This window comes from Natator depressus, chromosome 7, assembly GCF_965152275.1.
Source record: "Natator depressus isolate rNatDep1 chromosome 7, rNatDep2.hap1, whole genome shotgun sequence".
NCBI lineage: Eukaryota > Metazoa > Chordata > Testudines > Cheloniidae > Natator > Natator depressus.
Genome location: NC_134240.1, coordinates 6,465,626 through 6,482,571, shown reverse-complemented (window position 1 = coordinate 6,482,571; position 16,946 = coordinate 6,465,626). Strand labels below are relative to the sequence as shown.

Sequence of the window (16,946 nt, the reverse complement as noted above, 5' to 3'; positions counted from 1 at the left end):
GTAAATGTATATTTGAATTTTAATACATTCAGCCCTCCTGAAAGTGGGTATAACTCCACTGTGTTCAGTGACAATTTGCCTGCTTACCTTCCAATGGCTGGAATAGGCCTCTTACTTAAAATATCAGCTGATTATTGAAAACATTGTTTATTAGTACTAACATCATAGTTGTTCCCAGAGGCCCATTGTGCTGGCTGCTGTACTCACACAAAACAAGAGAGCTTGTCCCAAATTGAACATTATTGGGGTGTGAATTTATACCTTGTTAATATTGCTTTTAAAGCCCCGGAGGTAAAAATTGTCTTTGATCAGAACGAATGCAACACTGACAACAGCAGAATGTTTTCTCTGCACTCCTTCACCCATGTGCCTCAATGCTTAACCCGGAGGGCATCCGTTCGAATGGTAGGGCGTAGGTCAGCCTCCATGTTCACTGAGTCCGTGGCCTTTCTGTTTGACCCGCCAGCAGGCGTGACTGTTGTTATGGTGGTGGGACTTAGAGTCGGACAACTGTGCACTGGAAATTGGGTTGAGACGCTGAATTCATTGCAGTTCGTTCAGTGAAGAGCCTTCAGACAGCAACAACCTCAGGCAGCGTTGTCTGCCCCAAGTGATCAAAACATATGAGTCATGTGCCAGAAATCACAAGAACAGCCTACAAATCATCGTTTTTATTTTTTAAAAGGGCTCATTTTAGTTTACTTCTTGTATTGGAGGCTTTAAGGTTCATGTTCTCAGGCTTTTCTTCACAACCAGGACTAGAAATATTGGGTTTTTTAATGAATGCTCACGTAAACACATGAATCCAGAAGCACGGGCTTTAAGAAAAAGACTTAATATAATGAGATTTGCAATAAAATCATAAGAATTGGTGAAACTACTTTGGTCATGAAATGGTGACTCTTTATGTAATTGCCAATCGTCGGAGCTATCTGATTACCGTAATGTCATCTTCATTAGTGGTTAACGACTACCAAAGTGATACATATCTTGTTACACAGTTACGCTGATATACTTGGAGTAATCAATTAGCATTTTATTAACATGTCACATCTTTCTTATTACTTCTAATTTAAGTTTGTATTTGAGACCTTGAAATTATGACCACAGAATCAAAATTCCAGTTATTGGTAATTTGGTTAGCATCCAAAACAGGAGCGAATAATTGAGGATGTGATTTAACTTCTTAAGGTCCACTGGGACTGAAACTCTTCTCGATGGCAATCATATACTTTGCATTGTGGTGTGGTTTTTTTGGGAACTCTGTTTGCTCGTGCCAGTGGGTTAATAATACCTACGTTTGGGCTCCTAAAAAACACGTTTCTCAAGCATTAGCATTTTAGAACTGAAGCATTGTTCATTTTGTTTGGTAGTCACCAACCTTTGATTTATAGCAGTCCTACATTCCTTCGGTGCAAATTATTCTTTGGCTTTAAGCTAGTATTGCATAGCTTCTCTTTATGCTAGTACTGTAGCACTATTATAATGCAGATCACTGTGACAAGCAGGATTGGGTCTTTTTCTTGGTGGTGCTGTTTATGGCTGTATGCAGACCTGTGCTCTCTTTTTTTTTCCAGTAACTGTGTTGGTGGTTTTTTCCAATCTGGAAAAGAGCAACTCCCATCAGGTTTTAAAAATAGTATGCATCCTTTATTAACATTTTTTTGGCAATGGATTATACAGAATTATTATTTTTCCCAACAACGTTAATGGCCATTACTGTTAATCATTTAGAGCTCCTTGTTTTGCATTCAGAAAACATAGAGATTGATGTGTGCTGCTGGGTAAGTAGGCCTTTGCCTCTGGCTCCAGTATTTCCCCGCACCTCTTGCCAAATATGTCTTGGTGGATGATAGCCTTTGGATTTTATTCAGCACAGTGTAAAAAAAGAAGTATTCAGTGGCCTTATTATTTTTTTCATGCAGCTGTTTTCCCCCAGTAAATGTTAGCCCACTTCCACAATCCTTAATGTTTTCCTTGTGTTTTTATTAATTTCCTGCTAATTTTCTGCTGTCCTGCATTCTGTGCTTTAACCAAAATAATGGCGAAACCAACGGGTGACCTTTTCAACCCAATTCACCTACCTTTTGCTTTGCTGCTGCTTGGAAACATCTCTCAGGCTGTTCTGATTGGAAATGAAACCCAAACATGATGAACCAAGATCCAGGAACAGGGTAATTTACTCTGTCTTCTCCATCCCTGCCCGCTGATGCAAGGATATCTGAGGAGCTTAAGGAAATACGCTGAGCAATGGCTACAGATATTGCAGTATCCTTTTGTGGCTTTCGATCCAAACCTGACTGCCAGTCAATTTGCCACTTCTGGTTCAAAGACTCGATCCTGCAAAGTGCCAATGAGCACTCTCGGTATCAGTTGAAATCCTCTTGGGATTGAAGTCATTCAGTGCTTTGGACCCCCTCGGCTCTTACGCATGCGACTATGGATTAGTATATGATCTTTCTATAATATTACTCCTGAGGGCATTCTACGCCAAAAAGTTAAAAATTCTGTGCCAAAAAATTAAAAATTCTGCACACAATATTTTAAGATTCTGCAAGTTTTATCTGTCAGTAAATAAATTCAGAGGCCCCATGCATGGCAGTGGGGAGCACAGGCCACGGGCTGTACAAAGGTGGGGATCTCCCTGCAGCCTCCCCACACCTGAGACATGGACTCAGTAATGAGGCTGCCCCCAACCCTGTCACAGCACAAGGCCTGGGCCTGCCCCAGAAACACCCTGGGGCCCTGCGCCAGGCACACCAGGTATACAGCAGGCAGGCTCAAGCAGGTAGGAGCCAAGTGTGTGGGGGGGGAGCTCAGTGTGGGGTGAGAGGATTCTCTGTGGGACAATCTAGGTGCAGGTAGCTCAGTGGGGGGGTCAGAGACTCGTTGAGGGTGTTCCAGGTGCAGGGACAATAGGACATTTCAGGAGCTTCTACGAGAAAGTGGTTGGGGCTCAGCGGAGGGGTCGGGGGGGTCTCGGCAGGGATGTCAGGGTGCTGGGGGAGTGGACTTTGGTTGGGGGGGTTCTGAGTTCAGCTAGTTGGGGGTCAGTGGTATGGGGATCCGGATGTGGGGGTACAAGGGGGCTCGTCAGGGTGGGGGTTTGGGTGCCGGGAACTCAGTGGGGGATGGGGGGGTCTGGGTGCCGGGAGGCTCCGATGCAGGGGGTTGAGATTCAGTGGGGTGGGGTTCGGGTATGGAGGACTGGGGGGTTCTGGGTGTATGGGGTGAGGCTTGTTGTGGGTGTCTGGGTATGGGAGGTCCAGATGCATGTGGGTTGGGCAGATGGGGGAGCTGCTCCCTGTACAGTGACCTCTCTGCCCGCAGCTGAGGAACAATGGGGGCAGGAAGTAGGGGAAGATGCTGAGCTTCCTACAGCTGCGGGAGGTTTCTGGGAGTGGGTCGGACACGGCCCCAGCCACTCTTTGCAGGGGAAGAGGCAGTCTCGTCCTCTCCTGCCTCCAGCCCAGCCAGGATTAGCAGCTGATGCCAGTTCAGTGTAGGAGCCACAGGCTGGGGTGTCCCACCTCTCCGTCGTCTGCCCTGGGTGCCTGAAAAAATGTACCTGCGCAGCTAGGGTGTGGTGCGTGACTGCTCTTGCAGCTTCCCTTTGCTTCCCTGTCAAAAAGCCATTTCTCTGCAGGGAAACAAAGAAATCTGTGGGGAACGTGAATTCTGTGCACACACAGTGGCACAAAATTCCCCCAGAAGTAGTAATATACAGGAATTGGGTAGTGTCCCTTTAAATAGTTTGTGAGCTCTCTAGTGCTCCTCATTGTCTATTATGTTTCAGGGGACACCAGAACCCTGCCAGACTGCAGTATGTGTATATAGCTAATCCTAGCATTTTAAATATGTTTAGTAAACATTGATATTTGGAATTTGGATACTTTATATACTAGAAACAGCAGAATTTGGGGTTGATGTCACACAGTTATCCAGGTTTTGTATGGCTCGCATAACTCTTTTATCAGTGCTTTCTAGATTTGAAATTTACCAGAAAGACATTTAAAATGATGCAGTTTTAAAACAGAATAAACATACCAGCTAATATTAAATTAAAACTCTGTGACTAATCCATGAGTTACAACGCCTCCTTCACAGTGTTTTATCGGAAGGTTACTCTAGATAGAAAGTCATTGAAATAGTGAAATTGTGGTACAAAACTTGCTGAGCAATTTACATTTTCCCCCTATGTTCCAAAATATAGTCTAGCAGATGGATGTGGCCAGCTGTACATAGAGCTTTAGGGAGTTCTGGGGAAGAAAATGAGAGCTTTTTGTTAAGATAATTGTGATAATCTCACTGATAACTGGCTTAATTTAGATCCCTGCATTTGGTTAGTTTTTTACTAACCTTGTATGTACCCATTCTTGGCGACTCTGTGAATTTAGAATATAATCCCTTTTTGTATTTCAAGATTGCGCAGCGACCACTGGTATTTTGTCATTAAGCACTTGCTTGATTACATTGGCTTTTTAGAGGGGAGTAATTTGTGTTTTCTGATTGATTTAATTGGCGTCACCTTTGTAAGTATTCTCTATGAGGATTCTTGCCCATTGGAGGGGCTCGAGGTCAGTGTTTCTCAACAACCGAGCTGTGGACCGGCACCGGTCCCTGAGATCTGCCTGACACACTTTAGGAAGGCAGCACACCAGTCCCTGGGATCAAAAAGGTTGAGAAACACTTACCTAGGTCATATGGAGAGTGCATCGCAGGTGTGCTGTTTTGTTTTAACCATCGCTAACTCGGAGGGCAACAGCCCCTCTTTTGCTATTGGAATGCGCTTTCCCCAAAAAGATTTTCATAGTGTATTGAGTCTTTTTTAATTAAATACATTTTAGATGAATTTAGTGTGTGTGAAAGATGTCAGCCTCGTTGCCCAAGGGACAGATTTTAAAAGGTATTTGGTTGTCTAGTGGGCTTTGAAATCAATGGCAGTTAGACACCTAGATGCTTTAGAAAATCTCCGGAGGGGCCTAAGTACCTTTTAAAAGTCTGGTCCGAAATTGCTAAATTTAACCACAGAGCTGGTACAACCTAGGCAGTGGCAGTACAGACCTGCTATGACCTCTGTAGAGAGAAACAGGTAGTTCATTCTTTGTGCCCATTAAGTCCTGGTCCTCTCTGCTGGGATTTCCAACGAAGATGCCAGTTTTAGCGATGCGTGAAAGTGATCAGGAATAGTCAGCATGGATTTATGCGTGACTAATCTAATTGCCTCCTATGACAAGATAAGTGGCTCTGTGGATGAGGGGAAAGCAGTGGACATGTTATTCCTTGACTTTAGCAAAGCTTTTGATACGGTCTCCCACAGTATTCTTGCTAGCAAGTTAAAGAAGTATGGGCTGGATGAATGGACTATAAGGTAGACAGAAAGCTGGCTAGATCGTCGGGCTCAATGGGTATTGATCAATGGCTCCATGTCTAGCTGGCAGTCGGTATCAAGCGGAGTGCCCCAAGGGTCAGTCCTGGGGCCGGTTTTGTTCAATACATTCATTATTGATCTGGAGGAATGCGTGGATTGCACCCTCAGCAAGTTTGCAGATGACACTAAACTGGGAGGAGTGGTGGATACGCTGAGGGGTAGGGATAGCATACAGAGGGACCTAGACAAATTAGCGGATTGGGCCAAAAGAAATCTGATGAGGTTCAACAAGGAAAGTGCAGAGTCCTGCACTTAGGACGGAAGAATCCCATGCACCGCTACAGACGAGGGACCGAATGGCTAGAAGCAGTTCTGCAGAAAAGGACCTAGAGGTTACAGAGGACGAGAAGCTGGATATGAGTCAACAGTGTGCTCTTGTTGCCAAGAAGGCCAATGGCATTTTGGGCTGTATAAGTAGGGGCATTGCCAGCAGATCGAGGGACGTGATCGTTCCCCTCTATTCGACATTGGTGAGGTCTCCTCTGGGTACTGTGTCCTGTTTTGGGCCTCACACTACAAGAAAGATGTGGAAAAATTGGAAAGCATCCAGCGGAGGGCAACAAAAATGATTAGGGGTCTGGAACACATGAGTTATGAGGAGAGGCTGACAGAACTGGGATTGTTTATTCTGCAGAAGAGAAGAGTGAGGGGGGATTTGATAGCTGCTTTCAACTACCTGAAAGGGGGTTCCAAAGAGGATGGATCTAGACTGTTCTCAGTGGTAGCAGATGACAGAACAAGGAGTAATGGTCTCAAGTTGCAGTGCGGGAGGTTTAGATTGGATATTAGGAAAAACTTTTTCACTAGGAGGGTGGTGAAACACTGGAATGGGTTACCTCGGGAGGTGGTGGAATCTCCTTCCTTTGAAGTTTCTAAGGTCAGGCTTGACAAAGCCCTGGCTGGGATGATTTAATTGGGGATCGGTCCTGCTTTGAGCAGGGGGTTGGACTAGATGACCTCCTGAGGTCCCTTCCAACCCTGATATTCTATGATTCTGTGTGTTTCAGAGGCAGATGTATATCTGCTAGCGGTTGGAGACTATCACCATTTTTACATAAACCAGCCAGTAGCACCTTTGGTCCTTACCATCCTGAATTTGATGAGCAGTGGCAACTGGCCAAAAGTTATGCCGCCCATTACTTTGTGCCATTAGTTTTCCCCTCAATGGGTGTGTTCGCACCAGTAACAGCCCCCGTAGGAGTTGTCTCTGCTTGCAGATAATGTGTCTTATTGCTCTATACTGTGTCCTTTCCTTCAGCTGGGAATGCATATTAGAAACTGGGGTCTATTATCTCCAAGTTTGGCCCACAACAGCAGAAACTCGGATTTTAAATTAGGTCTTGATTTACAATAAATACATTTTTACAGCAAAGTATTAACACAAGTTATCCCCTCATTTTGTCCCAACAAAAGTTACTGACGTGTTTTGAACATGCACAGTTGCTTGTTTTGGTAAAAAGTCAATTATTGTTTGCTCTGTAGCAAAGTCTGGCACAGAGCAGTGACACAGTAAGATTCATGAGCCTTTGGAGGGCCTGTCAAACAATGGCCTTGTGTGTATTTTCCATCATTTTTCAGCCATTTTCGATCTTTTTGGATTGTAGCAGCTGCAATTAATGACAAATTTTAAAGGAAAGGCTTGTTCAGAAGTTCATATTTATTACATTTTAACACGTAATCACCCTGGTGCAATAAACTAAATATCGAGTTCACTTTGAACCTACAGCTCAGTTGCATCTACAGTTTTAACTTTTGGAGAACAACTGGATTGCTATAGTGCCAACTCTGCGGGGGGTGGTGGGGGTGATGGATCCATTTAATCAGAAAGAGTGTCTCTTGCAAAGAATGCAAATATATACTGTAATATGTGTTAAACTGTTACAAATGTGACTTGTCATGAAAACTGTTGGTTGGTGCTTTATTCTTTGATTGTGTTACATGAATGCAGGCAATGTCTGCTTAAAACAAAGCTGCAATCTTATCTGTTTCGTATAAACAGTTTTGATATTCCACTACCCCACAATCAATCACTGCCCTAGAGGGTCTTAGTTATTTGCTGATAATGCACCAAACAGGATAATGTCTAGAGCACTAGTACTCCCCAATCGTTGAAAACAATTAATTTAAAATCAGACAACAGCATTTTGTCTTATGCAGTCTTATTTACATACAAGTCTGACAGCAGGCGGTAAGCGGGTACTGTTTATGATTTGTAATTGTAGATATTCCATATTCATAGATCATATCTTGCAAATTACTGTAAGATGAACTTTTTGCTATAACAATTCATATTTCAGTTGCATAACTTGTTTTACTTCCTGTATAAAAGTTAGATAGGAGCATGGTTTTTAGTGCAAACAAAGTGTATAAAGTAGGAAACATAATGCTGCATAAATGCCACATAAATCTCATCCTAAAGATGAAAGCAGATTTTGAATGTCCGAATTACTGAGCACTTAATGTGCAGTGTAATCTGTGTTTTGTTTTTATGTTTATTTTTTCTGGAATGCCACATAAGGAAACAGGTTTGAGGCGAGAACGCTTTTTTTTTTTTAATTGAAAATAATTTATTTTTTTCTTTAATCTATCTGCTCAGAATAGCTTTTCCTATATCGTAGGTCATGTCCAACAAGTTTACACCTCATTGCCATTGGCCATTACGCCACTGATAGAGGAAGTCAGCAAAAATCAGTCTTGGGATCTCCCAGGTCTATGAGCTCATCATACCAATTAAGGAGCTGGCTTCAATGGGCAAAATCACCCTTCTCTCTGCTACTGCGTGCTTTTAAATTGTTTCTTTCTTTGCATTTTGATCATGATCATTGATCATCCCCAAAAATTCCCATCATCCCGAACTACCTAAACCTTTCACCTCAGCCCACTACGTGCACATCAGAGTCAAGACATTCTTAGCATTTTATTTTCAAGTTACAGCAATCTGAAATTGATCATATTTATAGCTACGTATATAGAGTGGACTTGAAGAAAACTTGTGTGTTTTGTCAGTAATATCCATATTTGTAAATGATCCCTTTTAGGGATAAAGATTATCCCTCTTTGTGCTTTTGTTTTGCTTTGCCAGCCTGAGCCTCTCATCTAAAGCCAATACAAATTTGCTTTTAAAAATCTATTTCTAGAGAGACACTTTTTAAAAAATCAACCTGTTACTCTTCTGTGGTTCTGATTGGTCCGATAAAATTGACAAGCCGATCGCGTCAAAAGGAAATATCCTTGGCTTAATTGTAAGCTAAGTCTCTCTTAATCCAGGGGAGCATTTGAGATTCTGTCCAAGTGTTCAATTTCCCAGGCCGCTGAGGTCTGTGAATTTCTTTCCCCAGCCTCCAGGCTGCTGCAGCACAAGTCAGCATAGCTAATGCAGATCTCTCTCTCTCTCTCTCTCCCTCCTCTTTGATTCGATATGAACAGACTGGTAACTCCAATGCCAGAACAAAATCTGACATAACTCTGCAGATGGCTACATTCAGACGATACACCTAGGGATTTTTTTTTTTAGGAAAGTAACATTTATATGCTAATGTTTATTTTTTCATTGTTGCCTTTTTTCAGGATTGCCAGTCCCAAAGAAGAGCCCAAAGTCGGTAAGTACCTTCTCACCTGCTGTTTTTGTTTGTCTGTTTTGTGTGAGGGGGCTGGTGGTTTTGATCTGATTGATTGATTGATTTTTTTTCATGTGGGGTGTTGATTGTTTTAAGTTGTCTGTCTGTTCCAACACGGATTGCCTTGCACAGCTTGTGCTGCATGGTGAACTGAGAGGAGAATTCAGAACAGAAAGGGAGCTTGTTGGCAAAAAAGGCTAGAGGTTTACTGATCCTCTTCCCCGCTGAGGGAGCTCTTCCTCCCTTACCTCCCTCCCTCCCCCCCCCCCAAGCCATTGTTTCCTTTTTGAAAGATGGGACACTCCACCTTCTTTCCAGCGAACAATTCCTATCAGTGGTGTCCATATTCCAACCTTTTGCATTTACTCCCTGATCTTTCTCATGCACCAGCTGCTGAATGATTTTATGAAATATTAAAGCATGTATATTTACAGAAAGACAAATCATGCATATTTACAGTTTCCAGCGGATACTGTTAGCTGCCCCAGCACTGGAAATATCTCAGTTGTTGTGTAGGGCATCTTTTGTTATTTAGCTTGGCTTTAGCAGCATTGTACTGCAGGTGTGGGATCCTTTATTTAAAAAAAAGGGGGGGGCAAGAGAAGGAAAAAAATCAATATTTCCCTGTCCTTTCTAATCTTGTTTCCCTGTAGAACCGTTACCTGGTTGACGTGTTAGCTAATAGCTTAGAAGCTACGGTCTAAAGGGTCATTAATGCTCAGCTCCTAGTATAGTGGAACAAAAATAACGTGATGTTTATGAATCTGGGAAAGGGTTGAATATTCTCCATGAAATGAGATATTTACAAGGTGAAAGTTTCCATTTATTTGAAGGGGTAGTGAAGAAGGTAGGCTTATTTCCCAATAGCATTGAGAAAGTCCCAAGAGTGAGGTCTTTGCAATACTATAAGACCCTGTGAAAGTTCACTGACGGTCCGTTGTGGGTGCCGATAGCTGCAGCTGCTAACAGTCCACCTTTCTGTAAAGCTCGGTAAGAGGTTTGTTAAGAAGATGAGCAGAATCTCCTGCTTTTAATGCGAGTTCTCTGTTCATCCCAAAAGATAGCCCTGAAATAATTAATGTGATTCTGATGGCTTAGAGCAGTGCTGATTAAAGTCACATGACTTCAGGCCTATACCATTGTCAGTTTGCATTAATGTTGAGAGGGAGAAGTGCAGTTTGTGCTCTCACTCAAATCACAGAAATGTCAGACCGTATGCGTTTACTTCTGTGTCATAGTCAATGATTAATTCAGCCTTTGGTAAAATAGAAACAAGTGTGTAAAATATGTACATGCCAAGCAGATTATTTTTTGCTGCTGCATTTTTTCCCCTGTCAGAGAAGGAATAGTTGAATTGATATAAGACATTTATAACCTTTATTCATTAAACTGTCATATGATGAATGAACTTCGATTTTTAAAAACAGGTGCCCTCACAGAATCAGGAAATGTAACATCATCTCCTTATTAATCTGATGCTGTGTTAAACACCTGCCAAGTGAACAATGATTCATTAGAAGCATTTTAAATCTGTGAGACACCTAAATCCATGTAGGGATAATCCTCTCTATATGAACAAAGAGACTGTTTACAAACAGGTGTAGTTCTGGAGTCTTTAATGAATTTACCAGCCCCCAGCTGTAGGTTTTTTTTTTTCTTTTCCCCCCCATGGGATTTGCTTGCAGAGAAACCATTTCCTTCACTAAAAGCAACCAGATTCCTTGCATGTTACACTCCTGAAAGCTCTCTTACCTTTCTGCATAACCCTTTGATATTTTTCACCACACCCCCAGGCAGTGCTGTTCCATCCGAAAAGGAAGAATCCAATAAAAACAGCCTTCCTCCTCTGTTTAGATATAAAACGGAGTGTTTGCACCAGCAATTAGTGGATAATACTATCTTATATTGATACATCGTGGCAGCTATTTTAGAGTACATGGAAGTCGAACAGTCACACTCCTTAAAGGAAAAGGAGCAGAGTGACCAGCCCATAGAATACAATCTCTTTTAGTCTAAGTGAAGAGGATAAAAAAATTATCAATATTTTACTTTTATTTTTAATATAACTTCCTTTAACGTCCTTTTTATAGTTAATTAAATACAGGTTCTGTGTTGAATTGTGTGATGTGGGGGTGGAGGAGGAATAGTTTCAGAATATAACTGCATTGGCATTGAGTCCCAGCCATTCCAGTAGATACAGACCATTCTGCAACTGGGGTGGGTGGGAGGGGACTTGCCTGAGATTCTGCCTTGAAACTGCCCTGCAAGATTTTCAGGGCTTGACTCTTTGGCACCCCTAGCGGTTGCCGGGGCAGTGTGGTGATGCAAACATCACAGCCTCGTGGTACAGATGCCAAGGCCCAGAGTCTTTTCTCCAGGTACCACTATGTGAGCTATTGTCGCTGCACCCGTGTAACATGTGGCATAGTATTCATGTAGCCCCTGTCGTCGTCTTCACCTTCACTGTTCTCCAAGAGGCCTTTGAAACAAAATTTACTTCTTGATTAATAAGTTAGCTGCTCTTAAATAAGCCACATGCAGTCAGCCCTTATGTTGATAGATGGATCTTAAACCAGGGCCACGTTCTGTTTTCTGTACTGCATTACAGAGTAAACTCAAGTTCAGATCTTCAGTCCCCTCCTGTTCCTCCTTCGCCCAGCTCACTGCTCATCCCTTCCTTCTCTGCAGCCTAATGAAGCCCCTCTCCAATCCCAGATACGTTCCCCCTCCCCCCACTCCCAGCTAGCTAGTGCCCAGTGCCTGCTTCCTTCTCAGACATGCCCTGGCTTTGCAGCTGGTTCTATTAACCTACTCCCATCCTGCCATATCTGCCTAACTTTGCCAGACTCAGTCTTGATAGAGAAATTTGTAGGGCCCTGGAAGTTTTGCTGTGGCCAGGACCATTGGTATTGCACATGCAGTGTCTGCAGGACTTGGCTCCAAGAGAATACGCTTGCAGACAGAGAAAAGCACAAAGGCATTTCTGAAGGCGCACTGGAAGGCTTTTCATATCTCATTATTAGTTTTAAGTCTCACCTGATGTGATGTAACCTGAGTTCAAGGTGCTGTGATTCTCTGCTGTAGCAGCTAATGTAATGACTAAGGGCTTGGCTACACGTGCGAGTTAGAGCGCATTAAAGCAGCTCCGGGCGTCCTAGCTCACTCCCCGTCCACACTAGCAAGGCACGTAGAGCGCTCTGACTTCACGGCTACAGCGCTGCGGGTGCTCTACCTCGGCGAGAAGAGGAACGCTTGTTACGCCTTGGCTGAAACATTTGGGCCTCAGTGTGAATGAGGTGTTGCCTTACTGCACTCTGATCAGCCTCCGGAAACGTAACATAATCCCCTTAGGTCAAGTGGCCACTCTTCGCATTGTTTTGGAATCGCTGCAGGAATGCAGATATGCCCTTTGAAAGCTCGGTTTCTGACAGCCGGCTACTTATCTGCTCCGGGACAAAGCAACCATTAGTGTCAAATGCTGTGTGTGAGAGAGAGAGGCCGGGGGGGGAAGGGAGGGGAGAGCAGGGGTCTGCTGCTGTCTGAACGTACAAGACAGCATTCTGACATGCTCTCAGCCCCCCCAAAACCACACAACACTCTCTCCCCCCCACATACACACAACACACTCCCTGTCACACTCCCTTCCCCCCCATTTGAAAAGCACGTTGCAGCCACTTGCATGCTGGGATAGCTACCACAATGCACTACTCTCTGTGGCCGTTGCAAGAGCTGCTAATGTGGCCACGCCAGTGCTCTTGTAGCTGTCAGTGTGGACAGACTGCAGCGCTTTCCCTACTGCGCTCTACGAAGGCTGGTTTAACTCAAAGCGCTCTACATCTGCAAGTGTAGCCATGTCCTAAGACCACAACAGAGGAGGGAGATGACTTCCTTACACTCCTTTAGATGAACTAATATTACCAGCTGTAGCAAGGGGGGGGAGGAGTCAGAGGGAGGGGGAGGGGACATAGGCCTAGAAAGCCAGAACATAGGTCTTGGTAGGTAAAGGAAGGAGGAAGTGACTTTGAATGATTTTATTTTAGAATATATGGCTGTGTAATGTCTAACCATCTATATCTGTATTCTTTTCATGTACGGTGATTCTGGAATATTTTGTGGTTTTTTGCCTTTTAGAGCGAGAGCTTTTCAGCTGAGCTTGAAGGGCCAAAGTTGTAAAAGCGCTGGGTGCCAGATTTAAAGTGCACTGCTCTAGGGCAAATTGAAGTTTCCAGTAAAAACTATATTTCAGCAGAATATTGGGTGTTGGAGTAAACGAAAATATTCACAGAAAATGTTTGCTTTCTTTGCCAATTTTTTTATTTTTCATCCAAGCACCCAAAAGTAAACATTTTCAGCCAAAAATATGAAACTATTTTAGTTTTTGTCAGTGTGGGGCTGACATTTTTCTGTTTAGGGGTTCTTGATTTTTTTGGCTGAAAAATAAACATATTCCCAGAAAACTTTGATGAGAGCTAACATTTTTTGGTTTGTATCAAAATGTCCCACATGGGAGAAAGGATCATTCTAGGCAACTCTTTAACTGGGGCCAGATTTTCCAAAGAGACTTCAGTTCCAGTCTAGGCACCGAAATATATGATCTGTCCCCAGGGCAGCTAAGCATTCTGGGCACCGAGCTCTTTTGAAGGTGTTACCACTGTTTAGGTGCCTAAATAGTAGCTGAGCTCTTTTGAATTTCCCAGCCTTAAAATTGTTCATGTTCACAACCTCTCCCCACAAACGACTGCTCCCTTCTGGCCCAAGCAGTTAGCCAGTATTTAGGGGCTGGCCGGCCTCTTTCTGTTAGGAGGAGAAGTGGATGATATGAGTTAGGTGTTTCTTTGGCACAGTCTCGTTCGTTTACAAAGTATGTCCACGAAGTCCTGTTTCCCTGAACACAGTAGGAAAAAACAATATCAGGCTGTTTCCATGCTCACCATTACCAAGCCTGCTTTTCCATCAAGTCCTGTGCCCAAAGGGCTCTGCCTTTGCTCTCTCTCTCTGTCCGGCATAGGCACCGGGGCTGGTGCCCCCCCCTCCAATTAGCTCCTTCCCCTCCCCCCAGCACACCCCCCCCCCCCAGTGCCTCCTGCCCGCCATGATCAGCTGTTCCACGGCGTGCAGGAGGTACTGTGGGGAAGGGGGACGGAACAAGGGTGGGGCGTGCTTGGGGGAAGGTGCGGAATGAGATGGAGCGGGGGTGGGAAGAGGCAGGATGGGGGTGGGAAGGGGTGGAGTGTGGGGGGGGCCTGGGGAAGAGCTGGGGGTTGAGCACCCTCCGGCACATCAGAACATCGGCACTGCTGCTCTCAGGGCCATGTTCACCACCACTTCGCTCGCAGTCTGCTGGTCCCGGCCTTGCCACGTAGCTGCTGCCTTAGGTGGTGGCTTCTGTTGTTTCAGCAGTCACATTTAGCTTGAAGGAATGGTGCTTAGTACATCAGGGTCTGTGTTTGGTGGCAGTTAACACCTTCCAGCTTAACACTACTCTGTGAGATACTTACAATCCTATTTCCTCACCCTAGTGTTGAGTATAATTGCTACAAACTCCCTTGAATGTATAGTTTTCCTCTACTTCCGTTAATCATCGCACAGCCTTTTGCAAGGGAAGGTGCAGTGTACTGTATCAACACATGAGCTTCCTCGGGTGACTAGCACTGTATTAACATTGCAGCCTCATTGAAGGCTGGCTCGACCCTGAGCTTCATGGGAAAGAGAGTGATTGTGGCTGGAAATGGTATTGCAGAAGGCTGAAAAATGAGCCCAGAATTCAGGCATGTGTATAACTACAAGAAGCCATATTCAGAATGGCTCTGCCTACTCTCTAGTCGCTACGCTGGGAAATTAAGTAACTTCTTGTTGTTCATTTTTACTGGTGGTCTAAGTAAAAACAGTACAGTCAAAGGCATTTGCAGCACTTATACTGCAAACATCAGGAGGGGAAAATCTGATTGTAACTGTAACTGGGATCTATTTGGGTGAAGAAAGTCGTGATAAAGGCCTAGGGATATTTACAGGCTGTGAGCATGTTGAGTCCACTTAATGCACTTCACCTGTGTGGGTAAGGAATTCTGGTGTTACATAAATTTGGGGTTTATGTTTGACCTAGACGTTTCCCTCCAAACTCTGTGTTTTGCACGTCAGTTGACTAATGATGATCAAGTTCATACCCTTGGTGTAGCAACCTCTTGTCTACACTGCCTCTCAACAATCTGATCCTCTTAGATTTGAACACCCATGGGCATTCGGAAGCTTGTCCAGAATAATCAGTCATAGTGAGGTCACTTTTAGAATCATAGAACCACAGGGTTAGAAGGAACCGCAAGGGTCATCGAGTCTAATCCCCTGCCAAGATGCAGAATTTGTTGAAACCATCCAAGGAAGATGACGATCCAGCCTCTTTTTGAAAACCCTCCAGCGAAGGTGCTTCCGTGACTTCCCTAGGCAGCTTGTTCCATTGTCCTGCTGTCTGTACGTCTTTGTACTTACAGTTACAAAGTTTTCCCTGAGATTTAATCTAAATCTGCGATGCTGTAATTTGAACCCATTGCCTCTTGTCCTGCCCTCTGTGGCAAGCGAGAACAACTTTTCTCCATATTCTTTATGACAGCCTTTCAAGTATTTGAAGACAACTATCATGCCCCCCCCCCCATCTCCTCTTTTCCGAGCTAAACATACCCAGTTCCTTTGGACTTTGCTCATATGGCTTGCATTCTATCCCTTTGATCATCCTTGTTGCTCAGCTCTGTATCCTTTCTAGTTTCTCCACCTCCTTTCTATATATTGATGACCAAAACTGGACACACTGCTCCAGCCGAGGCCTAACCAGCTTGGAGTAGAGCAGTACTATCGCATCCTGTGAATTGCATTCTGTGCCTCTCTGAGTGCAACCCAAAATTGCATTTGCTTTTTTTTGGCAACAGCGTCACCTTTTTGAGTCAGGTTGAGGTTGTGATCATAACTGTGCATTTCCATACTTTTTATTTCTGTTTTATTTTAAAAAGCACCCTGAGCGTAGAGATTCCTAGCTTTCTAAAGTTGTTTTGTTGTTGCAGAAGGACTTTTCCTTCCTACGCAATTTGTGTACCTTTACAGCAGTAACTCCAGCTTAATGAAGGGTTGGAGGGGGAAGAAGGGGTTGTTCTTGTTTTTTTGCTTGCTTGCTTATTTTGCCTAGGACATACAGAAAGTTTCAGTTAGATCCAAAATACAGATTCGAACTCTAGAACTGAATGCTAGTTTTAAATTGTTTACATTTCTCATATAATCTAAATGAGATTTATTTTTTTTAACTTCCTCGTCTAAAGAAAAGATTATTATCCAGGGAGATGATATTAGTGCCTTGTTCTTGTGTTTACAAGTGTTACCTAAGACTTGAATGCGATTTTCTATTGTAGTCCCTATGATCAAGGTTCTCTAAATCAACTATATTCAATCACACTGGCTTGAAACCTGGTATACTGTGCTCACGAGGTGCTCTTGTTGTTTAATTATTTGCCACAAAATAAAACAACAGCAACCAAAAAAAAACATGCTGCAAAAATGACATTTTTAGTTGTAAAACTGTTATTTAAGGGTGGTCATCCACAGCTCAGAGGCTGTTTGCAGAGCTCTGTCTTAAAATGGCTTACTTTAAAACCTGGGTTTTTGTAGGCAAGTAAGGCTGTATGTGAATTAGCTTCTTTCGCCACGTAGGAAAAGGAAAAAATGTTTAAAATCAGTTAGGGTATTTGTGTTTGAAACCTGGTTGCTGAGCAAGTCACAGCAGACCTGCTCAGTTGAAAATGACTTTAAAGAACACAGTTTATTTAATATTCAAGTCAGTGGAGGCATCAGTGAAAGCCGGGGTTCTCAAACTTCATTGCACCGCGACCTTCCTCCCACCCCCTTCTGAAAACAAAACT

At 43.6% G+C, this 16,946-nt stretch overlaps 1 protein-coding gene across 34 annotated transcripts in view; it reads left to right on the top strand.

Moving 5' to 3' along the window:
• The window catches only part of MAGI1 (membrane associated guanylate kinase, WW and PDZ domain containing 1), a 485,483-nt gene that overhangs the window by 430,838 nt on the left and 37,699 nt on the right, over positions 1-16,946 (top strand). For all 34 annotated transcript variants that reach the window (XM_074957428.1, XM_074957408.1, XM_074957403.1 and 31 more), the window contains one exon: positions 8,999-9,030. In XM_074957428.1, coding sequence (XP_074813529.1) covers positions 8,999-9,030 — 32 coding nt within the window. The remainder of the gene's footprint in view (positions 1-8,998; positions 9,031-16,946) is intronic.